At 41.8% G+C, this 21,488-nt stretch overlaps 1 protein-coding gene across 3 annotated transcripts in view; it reads right to left on the reverse strand.

The window, feature by feature from the left end:
• Positions 1 to 13,103, reverse strand: part of LOC123758249 (signal-induced proliferation-associated 1-like protein 1) — a 45,945-nt gene extending 32,842 nt beyond the window's left edge. For all 3 annotated transcript variants that reach the window (XM_045742405.2, XM_045742404.2, XM_045742402.2), the window contains exons 1-5: positions 11,363 to 13,103; positions 7,839 to 8,107; positions 7,190 to 7,329; positions 5,514 to 5,717; positions 2,972 to 3,128 (exon numbers count right to left, since the gene is read on the reverse strand). In XM_045742405.2, coding sequence (XP_045598361.2) covers positions 2,972 to 3,128; positions 5,514 to 5,717; positions 7,190 to 7,329; positions 7,839 to 8,107; positions 11,363 to 12,546 — 1,954 coding nt within the window. In that variant the 5' untranslated portion in view covers positions 12,547 to 13,103. The remainder of the gene's footprint in view (positions 1 to 2,971; positions 3,129 to 5,513; positions 5,718 to 7,189; positions 7,330 to 7,838; positions 8,108 to 11,362) is intronic.
• Between the last annotated feature and the right edge of the window lie 8,385 nt (positions 13,104 to 21,488).

Raw genomic sequence — 21,488 nt, forward strand, 5'->3', positions numbered from 1 at the left:
ATATATATATATATATGTCGTACCTAGTAGCCAGAACGCACTTTTTGGCCTACTATGCAAGGCCCGATTTGCCTAATAAACCAAGTTTTCCTGAAATATTATATTTTCTCTAATTTTTTTCTTATGAAATGATAAAGCTACCCATTTCATTATGAATGAGGTCAATTTTTTTTTATTGGAGTTAAAATTAACGTAGATATATGACCGAACCTAACCAACCCTACCTAACCTAACCTAACCTATCTTTATAGGTTAGGTTAGGTTAGGTAGCTTAAAAAGTTAGGTTAGGTTAGGTTAGGTAGGTTAGGTAGACGAAAAACAATTAATTCATGAAAACTTGGCTTATTAGGCAAATCGGGCCTTGCATAGTAGGCTGAGAAGTGCGTTCTGGCTACTAGGTACGACATATATATATATATATATATATATATATATATATATATATATATATATATGTCGTACCTAGTAGCCAGAACGCACTTCTCAGCCTACTATGCAAGGCCCGATTTGCCTAATAAGCCAAGTTTTCCTGAATTAACATTTTCTCAAATTTTTTTCTTATGAAATGATAAAGCTACCGATTTCATTATGTATAAGTTCAATTTTTTTTTATTGGAGTTAAAATTAACGTAGATATATGACCGAACCTAACCAACCCTACCTAACCTAACCTATCTTTATAGGTTAGGTTAGGTTAGGTAGCCGAAAAAGTTAGGTTAGGTTAGGTTAGGTAGGTTAGGTAGTCGAAAAACAATTAATTCAAGAAAACTTGGCTTATTAGGCAAATCGGGCCTTGCATAGTAGGCTGAGAAGTGCGTTCTGGCTACTAGGTACGACATATATATATATATATATATATTATATAAATATATCACCACATCACATAGGTGATGTGGTGGAGGCTGACTCTATACACAGTTTCAAGTGTAGATATGATAGGGCTCAATAGGCTCAGGAACTCGTACACCAGTTGATTGACCTTTGAGAGGAGATACACAAGACGCACACACATCTTACACTATAGTATGTACAAGTTAGAGCTTACCTTTATTGATGACTCTTGTTGGTGTATGGAAGATGGTGAGGAGGGGGGAGGAGGAGAGGTGTTAGTGCTCGGAAGGGAAGTCCCCTTCCATTACAACATAAGGCAGTGTTGGAAGGGAAGTCCCCTTCCATTACAACATAAGGCAGCAGTGATGACTTCTCTGGGTTATTCATTCTCACTCTCTCACACGCACACACTCACACACTTCACGTTGCTGTGCTGGTGAAAGAACACCTAAAGGAAGGAAATAATGACTGCCAATCCACAAGAAGTCGATATAATAGCACTAGAGATCTGCCATGAGGATGATAAACTAATGATCATAAATGCATATAGTCCACCGCCAAGCAGCACATGGTCAAAGGAGGAGCTAGATAGTAAACGAGAAGGTCTTATAACAATGAGAGAGATTATAGCGAGAGCGGATAACGATAGATCATGACTGTTGATAGTCGGCGACTTCAACTTGAAATCCATAGACTGGGAAGCATATGAAGCTAAAACCAAAGATTTTTGGACCTGTAGATTTGTCGACCTCATCCTGGAAACATTCTTGTATCAACATGTTAAACAAGCTACGAGGATGAGGGAGGGGGACGTTCCCTCCATGCTAGATTTGATATTTACCAGGAAGGAGGAAGAGATATTTGACATTCAGTACCTTCCTCCCTTGGGTAAAAGTGACCATGTCTTTTTGGGAATAAAGTATGCAATGCATTATAATCTGGAAGAAAATAAGGAGGTTGAAGCAGTTGAAAAACCTGACTTCAGGAGAGGACATTATGGTAATTTTAGAAATTTTTTTAGTGAGTATAATTGGACAGACTTGATGCTACTCTCTCTCTCTCACACTCACCTCGCTCAACTCACTCACTCACTCTTACGTTTTGCCTGCATACCCCTAGGACCTACTTGTGGCTCACTGCTTGCTTTTCTTACTAAAAACCTTTCCATAGAGACTTGTTTTCCCTATGTTGTAACACTTGTCTGCAGTGAGGCATCACAGTGTCATTAAAAAGGTTAAGACAATGACCTACTGCAGCTTGCTCTGGGTAAGTTGTTTCGACAAAAGTTTGCATTTCTTCCCATAGTCTACACCATTTCTTAACGGTTGAGGAAGGGACATTCTGTACTGCCTCCAACACCCTGTACTCCTCCCAGCCACATCTGGACGGTATTAATATGGGCTTTGTTGCTACCAGCTGGTGATCAGGAGGCAGACTGCATGACATTAAACTCTTGTTGTTTACTGACTGTGAAAACCTGATTGACTGTAAATGGCTGAATGACTAAATGACTGACCAGTTGCTACCACAGCTGTGAATGCTTGACTGCCTTTGGTCATGACTGCCAGTGACTGGTTTTGACTGAATGCTTGACTGATATGTTGTGACTGACTGACTGGTTCTGACTGGCTACCACATAACAGAGGCAGTGAATGTTTGAAAGGAAAACCTGAAACCAATGATGCAGATACGAAAGTGTTTAAGGCGAACAGGGGACAATCTCACCACCACCCTCCTCCTCGCCTTCCCCATACACCAACACTGCTCCTCCCTCCCTCCCTCACCATCTCTCATATGCCACCAAGAGTCATCAATAAAGGTAAAGTGCAGTTAAATGTTCACCTATTTTATTTATAGTTTATATTTATACCCGATTGTTTTGTGTATGAAAAATATGAGCAGTATTCTGTATAAAATGTATTTTTAAGTTAATATTTTGGGGGGTTTAGAAAGGATTAATTCAATTTACATTATTTCTTATGGGAAAATTTGTTTTGGTTGACGAATTTTTGGTCGACGACGTGTGTCTGGGAACAGATGACGATCGTAAACGAAGGTACCACTGTGTATATATATATATAACAAAGAATATCATATGTGAACATACTGTATAGATATGTTAAACAAAGGGTTAACTCACTCTTCTTATCAAGCCCTCCTCGATATTTATCAAAGTCCTTCAATCTGACACGCTGGCCCACTACTTCCAAGAACTCGGAGAAGGCAGGACCAGCACTCTCATTATTGTACATTTCCTCCTCGGTAGTTTGGCCCGCCCGACAATACAGCACTCCGACCTTAAAAAATATTTCAGTATTAATAACATTATTCATTTAACTAGATAGTTTTTAATGCCTTAAGAAGATTGAGGAAGAAATTCCTAGTACATTATACCACATAATTCAAGATAAAAATAACACCAAATAATACTACGAAATATTTAAACTATAGTCAACCCCTCGAACTCATCCGTATTCTCTGTACATATACAAAACTAAAATTTACAATGTATAATATATGCCAGGATACCTCTCAATATACAAAATTTAAAACTTACAATAACAACCTTACATTACACACAGATCAGTGGACACAATCAAAGGTTAGTACAATGGATACACATTACAACATAGATAATATAATCCAGACATCTAGTTGTCTCAGGAATCAGACCAGCTGTGTGTAAGATAAATATGTCAGATAATACAATAATATTTATCTGATCTTTTATTATAACTAATGCAAATAAGCTATCCTGCCTATTTGACTACAAGCTGGATAACTCCGAGATAAAATCAACATTGAATGTAATGAAGGGTCTCTTTCTGGATGAGCCTCAGTGGCTGCCTAAAGCTATCTTCCTTAGATTGCTCCCAACTCTTAGGTCACATCAGTCAGAGTTCAATATGGTCTAGTGGGGATAAACCCAGAACCTAACCCCCTTACAGATTAGCAGAGGGAAGAGTGTAATTACCCATGTGCAGCCACAGGACGAGAGCCACGCTCGTGGTGTCCCACCTCCCACAGCACTGTCATATAACGCTTTGAAATTACTGATGGTTTTGGCCTCCACCATCCCATTCACCTAACTTGTTCCAACCGTCTACCACTCTGTTTACAAAAGTGAATTTCCTTATATTTCTCCGGCAGCTTTGTTTCGTTAGTTTAAATCTATGACATCTTGTTCTTGAAGTTCCAGGTCTCAGGAATTCTTCCTTATCAATTTCATCGATTCCTGTTACTATTTTGTATGTAGTGATCATATCCTCTCTTTTTCTTCTATTTTGTAGTTTTTGCTTATTTAATGCCTTTAACCCCCTCCTCATAGCTTTTGTCCTTCAGTTCTGAGAGCCATTTAGTGGTATGTCTTTGCACGTTTTCCAGTCTGTTGATGTGCTTCCATAAGACATGGGCACCATTCAACTGCTGCATATTCCAGCTTTGGTCTAACAAAAGTTTTGAACCATTTCTTTAGTATTTCTCCATCCACATATTTAAAAGCAACTCTGAAGTTAGAAAGTGTAGCATAGGCTCCTCCTCGCACAATGTTCTTTATGTGGTCCTCAGGTGACACTGAACTACTGGACAGGTGTCACCCTCTCTACTCACACACACATTATATTATATTATATCATATTATATCATATTATATTATATATTATATTATATTATATTTAGGGGTACCACCACTGGTGCAATTGAAGGGACCCACATCCTCGAAGAAGAAAATAAAAAGTGTTCAGAGAAGACCTTATGGATTCTCCCTGAACACTTTGATCTTTTCCTCTCCTACCACCCCTATTGTTTTTTATTAATTTGTTTTACTTAATTTTATTGCATTGCTACAGTTTACAGAGAACACACACTTATATAAATATAACAATCTGTGTTCAAAGACCTTGTCCAGCTCTTTGGAGGTCGGGTGCGTACCCAAGATACAGCACGCATTTCCCCTCTCAACTGCGACACTGAGGCGCTGGAACATGAAATTGGCCGCTCTTGCGTCTCTAGTTTTCCCAATGAGGTCCTAACCCACCTCCCTTAGGAACTTAAGTGCACATTTACCCCAAGCGCCCAGTCTCAGAGCCTATTGGCACGAACCTGTAACTGGTAGACAGTTGGAACAAGTTAGGTGAGGTGGTGGTGGAGGCCAAGACCATCAGTAGTTTCAAAGCGTTATATGACAGAGTGCTGGGAAGACGGGACACCACGAGTATAGCTCTCATCCCGTAACTACGCTTAGGTAATTACACACACACACACACCATGTTGTTAATCTTTTACTAATCCATGTTTCTCATGATGCAAATGAATGGCTTTTATAGTTATCAATTCAAGCTATTTTCCTACAATACAAGTTAAGCTAATTGGATCATAGTTTAACACAAGTGAATATCTCCCTTCTTAAATAGCAGAAATCACATTTTGAATCCTACACAATTCCAGTACTCTGCTATATTCTAATGACTTATTAAATAAGAAAAACAAAGGTTTACTAAGCTCATTCTTCATTCTTTAAAAACCCTGACTAATACTTTGTCTGATCCTGGTGACTTTTTTGTTTTTTTTCATACCGAGTTCATCTAATCCTCCCTGCTCATCATACAATAACCTACTGCTACCCTGGCTATATAACAATTACTCTTACGTATAACATCAAAATCTTAAATTATTATTTATACCTTAAATTTGTTATGGACTCCTAGATCATCTAATCGAATCAAGGCTTCTTCTGTTTGTGTACCTGGCTGCCCTAGCCTCAAACAGCCAAGGGAGAGTTGTGGACACACATATTCTAGGGCTTCTCGTACTCCTGGGCTTCGGCCTTTTTCTCCACTGAGGCGTCCCAAGCTTTCTTCAAGAACTGAACCTTGGCAACTAAATAACTGCAATAAAGGAAAAAAAAATACTGAAACAAAAATAGTGGAAAACTTAACAAAAATTAATAATAAACATACAAATGTTCATAAGAACTAGTCAAGAAGCATCCCGGTGCCAGTCAACACACATCCAAGTTCTCTCGTACACACAGCAATGAATGAGGCAAGTACAACTCGTACCCAACTTGCCGGTATATACCGTGCCACTGAGTTTTTAGAAGACAAAGGCCGTGAACTTATATACTGTGACTCACAGAGTGCACTCCTGGCATTAACACACACACACAGTAGTATCACCCAGAAAATAATCAGCGATATGCGAATGAATGTTTTAGCTGCTCGAGAAAACAGATTTAAAATTAAATTCCTTTGGTTACCGTCACATGTTGGCATCTCAGAGCATGACCCTGTTAACATACTTGCAAAGACAGCCAGTAGAAGACCAGCAGTAGAAATTAATATGGGTGTTTCATTAGCAATGACAGAAAATTCTTAAATCTATAAAAATAAAAATGGAAATGTTCGTCTGTGCATAACCGCTAATCCCCAAAAGTTCTTCACCAATTGCTCAGAAATTTTCACACAATGTTCCATTCGCATCCAAGCAGATTTTTATACATACTAAATAGATATCACGTCTGTGACGGTAAAAAAACATGCTTTTTCTGAAAAACTGTTTTTCATGTGAGGGAAATCTTCGAAACCTCTTTACTGATTGCTTTGAAATTTTGACAACGTTGCATTCGAATAGGCGCGTCTTTTTATATATTTACTATATATTAGGGGCCTCGTAGCCTGGTGGATAGCGCGCAGGACTCGTAATTCTGTGGCGCGGGTTCGATTCCCGCACGAGGCAGAAGCAAACGGGCAAAGTTTCTTTCACCCTGAATGCCCCTGTTACCTAGCAGTAAATAGGTACCTGGGAGTTAGTCAGCTGTCACGGGCTGATTCCTGGGGGTGGAGGCCTGGTCGAGGACCGGGCCGCGGGGACACTAAAGCCCCGAAATCATCTCAAGATAACTATATACTGTACATGCCTCACCTGTGACAGGAAAAAACATGCTTTTTTTGAAAAACAGTGCCATCTGTTGGACGTAAGAGCAACACACGCTGTAATCTCCGAAAGTTCTTCACCGATTGCTTTAAAATTTTGACAACGTTGCATTCGAATAGGCGCGTCTTTTTATACTGTATAGGCGAGTACAACTAGGCGAGTACTCATGTCACCATTCCCAAAAAACGTTTCCAGTTTTCCAAAACAGTTTTGCCTTTTTAAATTCCTCTTTAATCAAGCATTTTGCATATTTTCTAATTTGCCATGTAAACTTATAACTATTTTATCACTTATTCCATAAACATTTAATAGTGTAAAAGTATATAGTACCTACAGAAGCTATATATTTTATGCAGTTAAATTAATGAGATAGCTGGTTTTAACAACAGAGCAGCTAAATTTCAAGTTAATTGCAAGGACTTACCTCAGAAGTTCTGACAATAATACGATACTGGTACGTTGGTAGGCTGTGGGCACTATCAGAAGCATCCTCAAGTTTTTCCCTCCGTATACTGATAGCTACTGGACCCAGCATATCATCAATGCCAAACCAGTTTTGGTGATCTGTTGGAAATTATTAATGCAATACTAATTGTGGCAAGCTATTCTTTTCTCAGTACACATTTTTTGTCAGTTATCCTTTATATCCAAGATAAAACCTCCCTCTCCTTATATACCAATTCATTTATGATAATTCCCTTTCATTATGTTTGTGCATTGGCCTAAGAAACAGTAATAAAAAAAGAACCTGTGTTATACAGGTTAACCTGTTAACCAGAACCTGTTATACATTTTCTGTATGACAGAAAATGGACAGGACCAAACTAACCCAAGGTCTATCTTGAGCTACATGCCAAGACACTGTATGGAGCAAATAAACAGATATACATACACAGTTCTGTACATGACTCGTACAAACACTGCTGTGATGGGTCACATTTGACTACATGCATTGCACATTTAAGTCTTTCAGATACAGCAAATTAGCAATTATCATTAAAAACATTGAAACTATCCCACTCATGAAATATATAGGGCACTACAGTACCAGCCTGAAGTGACTTCAAACAAACCTTGTAAACAGAAATAAGTTCGATAGTATGTGGCGCCTTGGTCAACAGCTTCAATAGTGAATGGACTTCTGACATAAGGACATAGTGTCATCCGCCAGTGAGACTGCCCTACAGCAGGTTCTAGGAGGCCGATGGTAGCAGCTGCCACTGGCCGGTGGAAGACTGGAGCAAGGGATGGGGAATTTGGCTTTGTTCCACATCCCCAGTCTCTGCTTAGGCTGACAATTCGTTCCCCTTCACCACCAAGCTCATTACGAAAGAATGGGCAACTGGAAAATGTACAAATGTAAATATAATTAAAGTTCACATGATTACACATCTACTGGTAGCCAAAAGGCCTCTTGAGTAGTAATAAAAACAAATATCTTACCTTAGGTGTATGTACAGTACCTGGATTGTACCTGGGTGGGATTCTGAGAGTTCTTTTACTCCCCAAGCCCGGCCCAGAACCAGGCTTGACTTGCAAGAGCTTGGTCCAACAGGTTGTCGCTTGAAGTGGCCTGCAGACCCATATATCTACCACAGCCAGGTTAGTCTGGCACTTCTTTAAGAATACTCTAAGTTTCTCTTGAAGATTTTGTTAGGTCTAGAAGGCTTGAAGATCTAAAAAAAAAAAAAAAAAGTTTTCTTATACTCGTTGGGAGTATTTTGAACCGTGGACCTCTGATGTTCATGCAGTGTTCTCTAATTGTGACTATGGCACCTCTGGTGTTCATTGGTTCTATTCTGCATTTTCTTCCATACTGTTCACTCCAATATGTTGATATTTTACTGTGTAGATTTGGGACCTGGCCCTGCAGTTATTTCCATGTGTATATTATTTGATATCTCTCGTCTCCCTTCTAGGGTATACATCTGGAGAGCTTTGAGACGATCCCAATAATTTAGGTGCTTTATCGTGTCTATGTATGCTGCGTATGTTCTCTATTTCAGCAACCTCTTCCGCTCTGAAGGGGTGAGTGAGTACTGAGCAGTACTCAGGACGGGACAGCACAAGTGATTTGTATAGTACAGTGGAACCCCGGGTTACGAGTGTCCCTGTTTACGAGTTTTTCGGGTTACGAGGCCGATTTGGTCGGAAAATTTGCATCGGGTTATGAGTTTCTTGATACGTGTACGGGCCGACCTAGCACGTGGTGGCACGGCGATCGCGCCTCAGTTTACCAGTGCCTCGCGCCCAGTGACTATCCCGCCTGAATTCTTCACAAGGATCTACAGTTTTTTTGTCAGATTTTTGGCCATTTGACCATAAAAGTTTATTATATATCTCGCCATGGGTCCCAAGAAAGCCAGTGGTAAGGTTCAAGCTAAGAAAATAGTTGTGAGTAGAGGCAGTAGAGGATGTCCCTTACTGATGTGTGAAAATATGTGAAGTATGGGAAGAACTACAAAGTTTTGTTGAAAAAACTCATCCAGATAAAGCTGTGGCAGGCCATTGCATTGACCTTTTAAATGACAATGTTATGTCTTATTACAGACAAATGTTGCAAAGAATGGAAAACAATCTTCAATGGATCGTTTCATTGCGAGAAAATCAAGCAGTGAGCCACAATCAGGACCTAGTGGTATGCATGCAAAACGTACCAGAGGGTGCACTCCAGAAAAATCTTTACTGCCTGAAGTTATAATGGAAGGGGACTCCCCTTCCAAACAGTAACACCTCTCCTCCTCCCCCCTCCTCACCATCTTCCATACGCCAACAGCAGTCATCAGCAAGGTAAGTAATAACGAACATACTTTTGTAGTGTAGTGTAAATTTGGATGAATTGGGTATAAAATTTAGTTTGAAGTTAAGTTTTTGGGTAGTCAGGAACGGATTAATTCATTTCCCATTATTTCTTATGGGCAAATTAGCTTCAGTTTACGAGTTTTCGGGTTATGAGCTGTCTCCAGGAAAAGATTAAGCTCTTAAACCGAGGTACCCCTGTACAACCATTGTGATGGGAGCCCTGGTTTTGAAAGTTCTCGTAATTCATCCCATAATTTTTCTGGCTGATGCCACATTTGCTCGGTTATGCTCCCTAAATGTTAGGTCGTCAGACATTATTCCCAGATCCTTTACACGCTGCTTTCCTACTATGGGCACATTTGATTGTTTTGTATCCTGTATTATGTTTAACCACCACACTGTGCAGAGCGCCTAGGTGCCTGATTGGGGGAGTGCAGAGAGCCTGTGGGCGCTCTTAGGTATAGCATAGCATTCAAAACTCCAGTGGCTACACAGGGTTCACATCAGCTTCCTCAGGGCTCTCGTAAACAGACACCATTTTTTTCTTAAATCCTGGGCAACATTCCTGGGCAGTGAGCCTCGGTACTGAGTGAGCAACCAAGTCTGGCGCATGCAACACGAGCTAACATCATTGCCTAAAAATGTCAAAATGTATATGTAACTGGTATTATTTAGCCATGCTAGTATTACAGAAGACCCTGATTGTAATAAAGATTGTACAATGTACTACAACCACACATTTTAAATTAAATAATTTCTATGACACACTTCTATCACATTAGCATAAAGGATTTGTATGACTGGATTTTCCGAAATATGTTTAGTTTTACTAATACGTACAAATAGTCTGTTCCCCAAAAAATTATGCAAATATATCACGTTTATTACTATTTATAAAATCAATAAACGAACTTAGGAAAAAATACGTCTTACCCATTGTAGAGACAAACTCTACATATAAGGTGCAAGCTTCATGTAAACTGAATAAAAAATGAAACTGTTAAAGTTACGTTTATGTTACTTGAAAATAAATAATTAAAAAATGAAGTCTAAGGTGCTGCCATCTGTGACTGAGGTTGACATCAACCAATTTCCTCCAAAACTGGCACCCTTACAGATAGGCTTATGTGCAGTCAGGTGTATAAGTTTCATGTTTATCGGGCGATTTACAAGACAAAAAAATTGGAAAAAAAATATTGGGTAGTCAGTTATTTATTTTTTATTATTATTTTTTATTATTATTATTTTTTATTATTATTATATTCTATTGTGATAGCTGAGTCAGACATGATTTCAGTTGACACTTTTGTTTGATGTTAATTTTTGAACATTTTGGAAAATTGATGACATTAAATATTTTTTCTCCCTACTTATGCTACGATGCCAAGACTCGGACCAGATGAAACCCTTTACATATACAACTAGCGAAAGAAGTTCGATTGAAATTGAACTAGCTTTCATTTATTGCACATTTGAAAATTATGCCCCCCTTAAAAAATACAGAACTGTATAGTAAATATCAAATATCTGGTGATAGGCAACCCTGAATATGAATACTGTAGTACTGCACAGCAATCTAAAGTTCTTTCTTTAAAAAATACTGAAAGCCTAATACTGTACTACAAGAATAATGTATTACCATAATACATACTGCACACAATTAAAAAATTATTACCGTTTCAATACAACACTTTACCTAAAATATTTTATCACAGACATGGAAAAGTGCTATCTATAATTAACATTAAACTAATTAGGAAATTTAAGTTCTACTTAAATTCAACAAATGTCTTACCTATTGATAAGCGGATTACTTCGTCCATCCCCTGGGTCATGCTCATCATGCTGTAGGTCTTCTGTACTGTCATGGTGAAGTCCGCTGGGTAATGACCCAGCCATAGCTGCAGCAGAGGCACCTGTGGTGGTGTTTGCTCTTTCAGTTAGCAATGATCGCACATGTCCCAAGATAAACTGAGTGGCTAAAGACCGACAATCATAGTGTGCAAAAGCCGAGCGCCTTGTGGGTACAATATTGAGCAGTTCCTCACTCCGACTATCCGAGTCCCCATTTCCTTCACTGGATTTACACGATTTTGTTATACTACTTGAAACACTCGTTTCCGAATTAATGTCACACTTGCTGTCACCTTTACTCTCTGTGCTTTTGCTTGACCGTAGTTTCTTAAATATGGAAGATTTATCCTTGTCCCACAGTTTTTGAAATTTTGATCGAGCTTTAGGAGATGTTGCATCAGCCTCATTGCCCAGAGATCCTGCCACATTATCCGTCGACGAGGAGGCACATTTAATCGATTCACTTGGCTTGAACTCCCGTAATATGGAATAAAGCGACTCTGAAGGGGCAGAGGCAACATTTATGGAACCATGAGAACCATACTCCCTTCTGAGAGGGGATGCTGGTGGTTGCTCCTCAACATCATGATCTAAATCTAGCGATGAGTTACTTCTGTACAATCCTCCTGTTCCTCTCATGAACACAAATCCTCCCCCCACATCCTGCCCCGTCCGCAGTCCAGTCACTCTACTAAGAGGTTGCAAACTGGTTGGCCCCGATCTTTGTCTCTCATTGTATGATGCTCGTAGGTCTGCTGGACCGAATCTGTGGGTAGTGTGTGTCTTGTTCCGATTACTGACACTTAGTGCACGAACTCTTTCACTGACATAACCTATCGAGCCTTGTTCTCTGTCTTTCCCCTCTATGATTTTTTTTCTAGTGTTATTCCTGTCAATTTTATTATTATTATTGCTAATAACTGACCCATTAACAAGACCATTGACTTCAACATTATTATTAAGCACATTCACGCAGTGAGACGCTCCCGTTATTGTAGTGATCCCAAAATCGGGACTGTGGTCTTCAGATGGCACGAGCCCGCCACCTACAGCCTGGGATCTGCCAACAGAGCCCCGACCAATACAGGCAGCAGGGCTCACATTATTCACTTCTGCCTTCTTCATCACCCCTTAAATTGGCTCTGCAGTTTCCACCTCACATTTTTACAAACTACAAAAACTATATTTTCTTAACTTCAATCATCAACCTGACATCTTAAGAGAACTAAATTTTCAATATTTCCCCTTCATTGTAATACCACAGATGGCAAGTAACAGTAATGTTCTGTACACATGTATTTAAAACACTTCACTTATTAACATCACATGTATGACAGTAGACCAGTATTTTCAACCTTATTCTTGACTACTGCACAGTCCCCACTTCCTTGGATTCAAGAAAAACTGGACCAACATCTTCTCACCATAAGAACGGCATCACCAGTGTTAGAATCGTGAAGTCTCATCTTGCCACCATCCCCAATATATCACATTGTCATAAGTTGTATGTAAGATCCAACATTATTCAAACCACTCATCTTGTGATTCCTGGGGAAACATAATGCCTTACATTAATCATTAGCCATTGACTGTTGTGCACAATGATCCACAATGCCAGGGGCTGGATGCCGCAAGCAGTTGGAAGAATAAAGCTCCAAGATGCCAAAAAGCGCGCCAAGCTGCTGCAGATGAATGTTAGGAGCTGCGGAGGAGGGGCAATGTTGCTTGTCGGAGGGCATCCACCTTGTCTATCAACTGGTAATGCTTGGAGTTGCCTGAAGTTAAAGTTACTGCTGCCCACAAACATCTCCATCACCTAAAGAAAGGTAAGCAACTGTGACAAATACCATGAATACAAACATTAAATTGTTTAATATGATATAATAAAATAAGTAAACAACTATGCTATTGTATAAAAATCTTATTCCACTAAAACCTTTTACAAGAAGTGTTTTTGGTTTCAGAACCTGTAATCCAATTTAATTTTTAAGACCAGTTAATACAGTACAGTTTGTCATTTGCTTCTACATTGTAAGCAGTCAGTCAATGCAGAAGCCCAGAGAGGGAACAAACTGCACAGGACTGAGAAGTGTAGGTGTAACCAACCCAACAGGCAGAAAGGCAGAGGCAGAAAGGACAATATTTGTCTGGTAATAAAGACGATGAACACCCTTCATCCTTCAGCTTTCATCCTGTAACTACACTTAGGTAATTACAGGCTCAAATGAAACAACGGTAGGCTACACAGGCTCAAATGAAACAACGGTAGGCTACACAGGCTCAAATGAAACAACGGTAGGCTACACAGGCTCAAATGAAAGTTACAAAGGTTTAAATAAAAACAAATGGCAAGTGAGAAGTGACAAACATAACCTAATACACCAACCCAGTGTCCTGTTCAGATAGTACATTGTGTAAGTATGTGCACCATAGTACAAGCATTAATGTACTAAACAATTAGATAGTAGAATTTGTTATTATTCACTTTATAGAGCCAAAAAAAAATGAAGCTTAAAAAAACTTAAATATCCCTAGGCCTAGGATAGCCTACATATGTACTTTATTGGGCCTCCAATAACATGTATTATGGAAGGTTAGGCTAGTTTGACTTTTGTACAAGTAGAAAATCGTTATCCCATTTTGTCCAAATTCAATAGTCCGGATTTCTACTTTCTAATTGCATTGTAAGTCGGTGTTTATACTACGGTCCTCTTCCTTCCTTTACGTACTGTACTGCCAAAACAGGAGGATAGGCTGAATTAAAACATATAGCATGTTTCACAAATAGCCTCGAGACCCCCAAGAGCAACTCGTTGGCTTTGTGCTCGATTCCCAACTGGGGATCCCAGATGCAATTCCAGAACAGGACAGAAATGACTTGGGACGTTTCCTTACATCTAATGCACCTTTTCACCTTAAGTAAATGGGTACCCAAGAGTTAGGCAACCGTTGTAGGGATGTAGGGCGGCTGTTGTAGGGCATCTGACAGCCAAGTGGACAGCGCTTTGGATTCGTAGTCCCGAGGTTCCGGGTTCGATCCCCGGTGGAAGCAGAGACAGTGGCAAAAAGTTTCTTTCATAACAATGCCCCTGTTACCTAGCAGCAAATAGGTACCTGAGAGCTACGGGCTGCTTCCCGGGGGATGTGTAATAAAAAGGAGGACTGGTCGAGGACCGGGAAATCATCAAATTCTAAGCCCCAAAATCATCTCAAGATAACCTCAAGATATGTATGCTGTTGAAGGTCACTAGTCCAACCTTGGAGCACCTCAATATAAGCCGAAGTTTAAGTATGCCACCGTTGCCTGTCCCCCAACAAGACATTATTATTACACTATAATAAACACCGAGATAAGCCAATACGCATAACAAGCAAATCAGAATTTACAAACAAGTCAGTGCTGACACTGGGGAATATGGACACTGACAAAGACACAGAGGGCGAGGAGACCACTGGAGTGACTCAGTAGCCTCATAATGACACTTGGAGGACACACTCATGCACTCCAACACTGAGCCCCTCAATACCTCGTACTCATTCCCTAGAGGCCTCGGCTGGCTCACGGCACCTGACAAAGGGTCCTGGAAGAGCGACATCCTGTGGGGAAGGACTCGGGGGCCTGACAAAGGCTGGGAGAAGACTATCAACACCACTGACTCAGCCAAACACCAGCCACGAGGACCTGCCACTCACAACACCTCATCACTAACTCACTTCCTCCACACCCCATCTCATTTCTCGCCACGCAGAGCACTCTTACCTTAAGCTGACACTCTACTGGTAAGTGAGAGGCGTGGTTGCGTGCCCTGGAAGGCGCAACAAGTCTTCCAGTTGAGCAAATAGTGAGTACATCCTCCCCCGACCTGCACAATGAATGAGTGCGGAGTTGTGTACTGTTGAGGTGAGGTGTTGCCGCCTCTCCTCCACGCCCACCCATATTACCCATCATGGACCCTCACCATGGCTAACTTCTACCCTCAATACTCACCCTCACCATACTAACATGACACCTCACCTCCGCTACCCTCACCGTACATCACCACATTACACAAATACCTTTATTTGTAATGTATAGCTGGCACCTTAGCCTTAGGTGGGGGGGTGGGACCTGGGGGGGGAAGGACTAGATGAAAGACCTCACACCTCATAATAACTTAATTAATACTATAACCTTCCTTCTCATCTTTACATGCAATTTAAATCGATATATAACAATTGTATACTAATCTTGTAATTGAGGGTGAGAGGCATACAGTTTGTGGAAGATGGAATTTGTCTCAACAGGAAGAGGTAAGTGGATGCGAGGGGGTGACGGGAAAGGCGCAACACCACTTATACAATCATCACAATTTATTTCCAGCTAAAACACATACAAAACTATTCTAAATTAAATTCCGTCGATTGTTACAGTGCTACGTTAATAAGACAATATAGTCATTGGAGACAGTTTTGTGTTAGAGAGGGAAAATAAGGGAAGGAAGAGGGTAGGTGTTAACTAGCGCCTCCCCCACCATTCCTCTCATGGGAGGGGAGGGGAGGGGAGGGCAGGAAAGGGGAACAACACTTACAATTTCTCAACACTTGCCTATAAATTTTCCACCTCTCTCTCTCCATCTCTCTCTCTCTATCGTTCTCATATCTTTCCTACATATAAAAACACTCAAGATATGCTCCAAAGTATAGGTTGGACAGTTTGATAGACGATCACTATTGACGGCGAAGTTATAATTAAAATAAAGTGTTGCGGGGTAGTGGGCGGGACGGATGTTACAAGGTCCTTCTTTACCAGTGTTGGTTCTGTCTCTCTCCCTCCTCCTCCACCTCCAAGCTCTCCCTCAATCTTCCCTTTCTCCCCTCCTACTCCTTTATCTCTTTCTCCCTCTCCTTTCTCCCCCACCCCTCCCTCTCTCTCTCTTTCTTTCCCCCTCTATAATATCTCTTATCTTGAGATAATTTCGGGGCTTAGCGTCTCCGCGGCCCGGTCCTCGACCAGCCTCCTTTTTGTTACACACCCAGGAAGCAGCCCGTAGTAGCTGTCTAACTCCCAGGTACCTATTTACTGCTTGGTAACAGGGGCATCTGGGTGAAATAAACAAATGCTTGGTAACAGGAGCATCAGGGTGAAAGAAACATTTTGCCCATTTGTCTCCGCCTCCACCGGGGACAGGGTTGCCAGCTCCAAATTGCTGAAAGTAGCGAGCTGACGGACTAAAAGTAGCGAATTTGTAATAAGAGTAGCCCAATGTTTTTTTTAGTGACTGATACGGGTTGCAAAGTAATATATTTTGATATACAGGTACACTGCACGATAATGCAGTGTAAAACAAAATATTAAATAATATTAAACAAAATAATAATAATACCCAAACAACCTCTGGATCACAACCATGCACAACCCGAAGCCCCAGTGACATCCCCGAAACCCGACCAGTTTTGTTACCAAAGCCTGACCAGTTCTGGAACCGAACCCCAACCAGTTGTGTAACTGCAAGCCTAGCATGCAAACAACTCATCAAACCAAACAAACAGCCCCAGAGCCCAACCAAACTCCCTCCCTAGGTCTACCAAACAAACCCTTCCTTAGCCCTACCTAACAACACCCCCCCCCCCCACTCTTGCCTTAAGAACTAACTTTGGAGCCAAAGCAAACAAACAATTGAACCATATACCCAAAAAGAAACCTGGAACTCTTGCAAAAATACAACAATGAAGCCCTAGAAAATAAACATGCAATTAGTCATAGTCAAGAAACAACCTGATAACCTAGCAAAGAAACATGAGGCAATAACACAACCCCTGGAGCACAACCATGCACGAACCGAAGCCCGATCATGCACAACCCTAAGCCCCAGTGACACCCCCGGAGCCCGACCAGTTAAGTAACCGGAGCCCGACCAGTTGTGTAACCGGAGCCCGACCAGTTATTAACCGGAGCCCGACCAGTTGTGTAACCGAAGCCCCACTAGTTGTGTAACCGGACCCCGACCAGTTGTGTAACCGGAGCCCGACCAGTTGTGTAACCGAAGCCATACTAGTTGTGTAACCGGACCCCGACCAGTTGTGTAACCACAAACCTAGCATGAACGAACCAAACAACCTCTGGATCACAACCATGCATGAACCAAAGCCCGATCATGCACAACCCGAAGCCCCAGTGACACCCCCGGAGCCCGACCAGTTTTGTAACCGGAGCCCGACCAGTTGTGTAACCGAAGCCCGACCAGTTGTGTAACCGGACCCCAATCAGTTGTGTAACCGCAAGCCTATCATGCAAGCAACTCATCAAACCCACACCAAGTCAAAGAAACAGCCCCAGAGCCTAACCAAACAAACCCTTCCTTAGCCCTACCTTACAACCCCCCCCCCCCCACTCCTTGCCTTAAGAACTAACTTTGCAGCCAAAGCAAACAAACAATTGAACCATATACCCAAAAAGAAACCTGGAATTCTTGCAAAAATACAACAATGAAGCCCTAGAAAATAAAGATGCAATTAGTCATAGTCAAGAAACAACCTGATGACCTAGCATAGGAGCCGTTGAGTGTAACCTTGGATTGTCAATGAGCAATCTGAGAGCAGCAGTACACCGAGAACTTCAACAAGATCTTGTAGATCTGAGGCAAAGTGAAATTGACACCAGTAATTCCATCTATCATCATACTATCATGCAAGAGGAGCCACACATCTATGGATCATCCAATAAAATCAGCAGACTTCTAGATGTTACTACTGCTCGGCTTAGACTCGGTTACAAGTATCTCTGGAAATTCTCATTATCTGCTGATGTAGACCTGACCAAATGTAAACTGTCAACAAATTATTCGCACACCCTCCGTCACTATGTGATGGAGTGCGAAAAGATACGTGAATTTAGAGACAATTCTATAACCAATGTTCCAGCGATGTGTAAATATTTCATTCAAAATTATCTGCTACCAGAAATTTTAGTCAAATATCCCCAGTTTGCTAACTGTAGGTAGTAACTAAGTGATTGTATGATTGTAACCTATCCACCGCTGCCCACTGGATGGGGGGCGGTGTGCAGGACAAACATATAAATTTTGACACTAGCTCTATACATATGTCAGTTGCTTAATTTAGAACCTGTACTTGAGGTCGATCTCGAACCCATTGTTGATGTGATGACTTATATTGAATTTTGTAACTAGCTCATCAAGATTGTAACTTGCTTAGCTAAATGAATTGTGGGGTTCAGTCCCTGAGCCCATTATGTGCCTCTGTAACCCTTTCCACTACCGCCCACAAGATGGGTATGGGGTGCATAATAAATGAACTAAACTAAACTGACCTAACAAAGAAACATGAGACAATAGCACACAACCCCTGGAGCACAACCATGCACGAACCGAAGCCCGATCATGCACAACCCTAAGCCCCAGTGACACCCCCGGAGCCCGACCAGTTTTGTAACCGGAGCCCGACCAGTTGTGTAACTGAAGCCCGACCAGTTGTGTAACCGGACCCCAACCAGTTGTGTAACCGCAAGCCTAGCATGAACAAACCAAACAACCCCTGGAGCACAACCATGCATGAATCGAAGCCCGACCATGCATAACCCGAAGCCCTAGTGACACCCCCGGAGCCCGACCAGTTTTGTAACCGGAGCCCGACCAGTTGTGTAACTGAAGCCCGACCAGTTGTGTAACCGGACCCCAACCAGTTGTGTAACCGCAAGCCTAGCATGAACAAACCAAACAACCCCTGGAGCACAACCATGCATGAATCGAAGCCCGACCATGCATAACCCGAAGCCCTAGTGACACCCCCGGAGCCCGACCAGTTTTGTAACCGGAGCCCGACCAGTTGTGTAACTGAAGCCCGACCAGTTGTGTAACCGGACCCCAACCAGTTATGAAATCGGATCCCAACCAGTTGTGTAACCGCAAGCTTAGCATGCAAACAACTCATCAAACACACACCAAGCCAAACAAACAGCCCCAGAGCCTAACCAAACTCCCTCCCTAGGTCTACCAAACAAACCCTTCCTTAGCCCTACCTAACAACACCCCCCCCCCCCACTCTTGCCTTAAGAACTAACTTTGGAGCCAAAGCAAACAATTGAACCCTATACCCAAAAAGAAACCTGGAACTCTTGCAAAAATACAACAATGAAGCCCTAGAAAATAAACATGCACTTAGTCATAGTCAAGAAACAACCTGATAACCTAGCAAAGAAACATGAGACAATAGCACACAACCCCTGGAGCACAACCATGCACGAACCGAAGCCCGATCATGCACAACCCTAAGCCCCAGTGACACCCCCGGAGCCCGACCAGTTAAGTAACCGGAGCCCGACCAGTTGTGTAACCGGAGCCCGACCAGTTATTAACCGGAGCCCGACCAGTTGTGTAACCGAAGCCCCACTAGTTGTGTAACCGGACCCCGACCAGTTGTGTAACCACAAACCTAGCATGAACGAACCAAACAACCTCTGGATCACAACCATGCATGAACCGAAGCCCGACCATGCACAACCCGAAGCCCCAATGACACCCCCGGAGCCCGACCAGTTGTGTAACCACAAACCTAGCATGAACGAACCAAACAACCTCTGGAGCACAACCATGCATGAACCGAAGCCCGACCATGTACAACCCGAAGCCCCAATGACACCCCCGGAGCCCGACCAGTTTTGTAACCGGACCCCAACCAGTTGTGTAACCGAACCCCAACCAGTTGTGTAACCGAAGCTCGACCAGTTGTGTAACTAGACCCCGACCAGTTGTGCAACTGTAAGCCTAGCAAGTATTCCTCTCATCCAACCCCCACAAAGCTAAACAGTCCCAGAGCACAAACTCCATTCCTAGCTCAACCAAACAAAAATCTCCTTATCCCTACCTAAAAACCTCCACTTGGCCTAGAATCCAACTATGGTGCCATAGCAAACAAACAATTGAGCTCTGTACACGAACAAGGAGCAACGAGTTCAAACTCAACTAAGCCAGAATGTTGGACAGCTAACAGATGCTTTTTCACCCATAGGGTTGTAAACCCGTGGAACCGCCTACCCGCTGAAGCCGTAAACGCCAAAAGTCTGCTGGGTTTTAAAATACAGCTGGAAAAATCATCAGGGGAAATGGGGGGACATTTGACAAGCCGCCGGCTTACTGTCCTCAACGAGGACTATCTATTCATCTATTGCTATGTACACACGACTGTCGTTTGGCACTAAACTTAGTTTTTAAACTATTAACTTGATGAAATAATACTGTTTTATCTTATAGGCGAGAATAATTCTGAATGCGCAGTGTGATGAAATTGACGAATGCGATCACCGCCCACGGGATGGGTATGGGGTGCATAATAAAGAAATTGAATTAAGGCTTTGGGTTGGGCGGCGGCGTAGGTGAGCCTGGCCTGAGGACAGGCAACTGTAAATGCTTCACCCTCCACATACTTCAAGTGTAAATAATTGCCAACAGAACCTAAATACCGAACCTACTATACGCCTAATTAAACATAGAATGTAAAATTAATTTATACACGATGAAAACGTTTTTTAATACACAGTACATTTAAGTCAATAAATGCGTCTTGGGAGGGTGGGGAGGAGGGGGCTGGGGGGGTCGACCGCCGCGTTAACGAGCCTAGCCTGACGACTAGGCAGTTTAACACTCTGGGAAAGTGTCTTCTACATAATATCCTACCCTTATAATGTTCGCAAATCATGATCCTCAAAATGGATTCGTATCGATCCTGGCCGGGGAGGATTTACTGGGCACAAATCCTTAACTGTAGCCTGTGTTTAACTCGACAGTAAAATGTGTACTTGGTTGTAACAACGATTCTTCGCGGCGGGGATCGTATTCCAGGGACCTGCCCGAAACGCTACGCGTACTAGTGGCTCTACAACCATGTAACAACTCTTGTATATATCTCAAAAAAAAAATCTTCCATAAAATCTGAGGACAATATTTAGTATTATTGGAATACAAACATTTGAATACTACAGAACCCGGATGAAAAAAACAACGGAAACATTACTAAAACTCAATGTTATAATAGCGAACAAATGTATAATGCATTAAGCATTGTAGGTGGAG

The sequence above is a fragment of the Procambarus clarkii genome, chromosome 11 (genome assembly GCF_040958095.1).
Source record: "Procambarus clarkii isolate CNS0578487 chromosome 11, FALCON_Pclarkii_2.0, whole genome shotgun sequence".
Classification (NCBI taxonomy): Eukaryota; Metazoa; Arthropoda; class Malacostraca; order Decapoda; family Cambaridae; genus Procambarus; species Procambarus clarkii.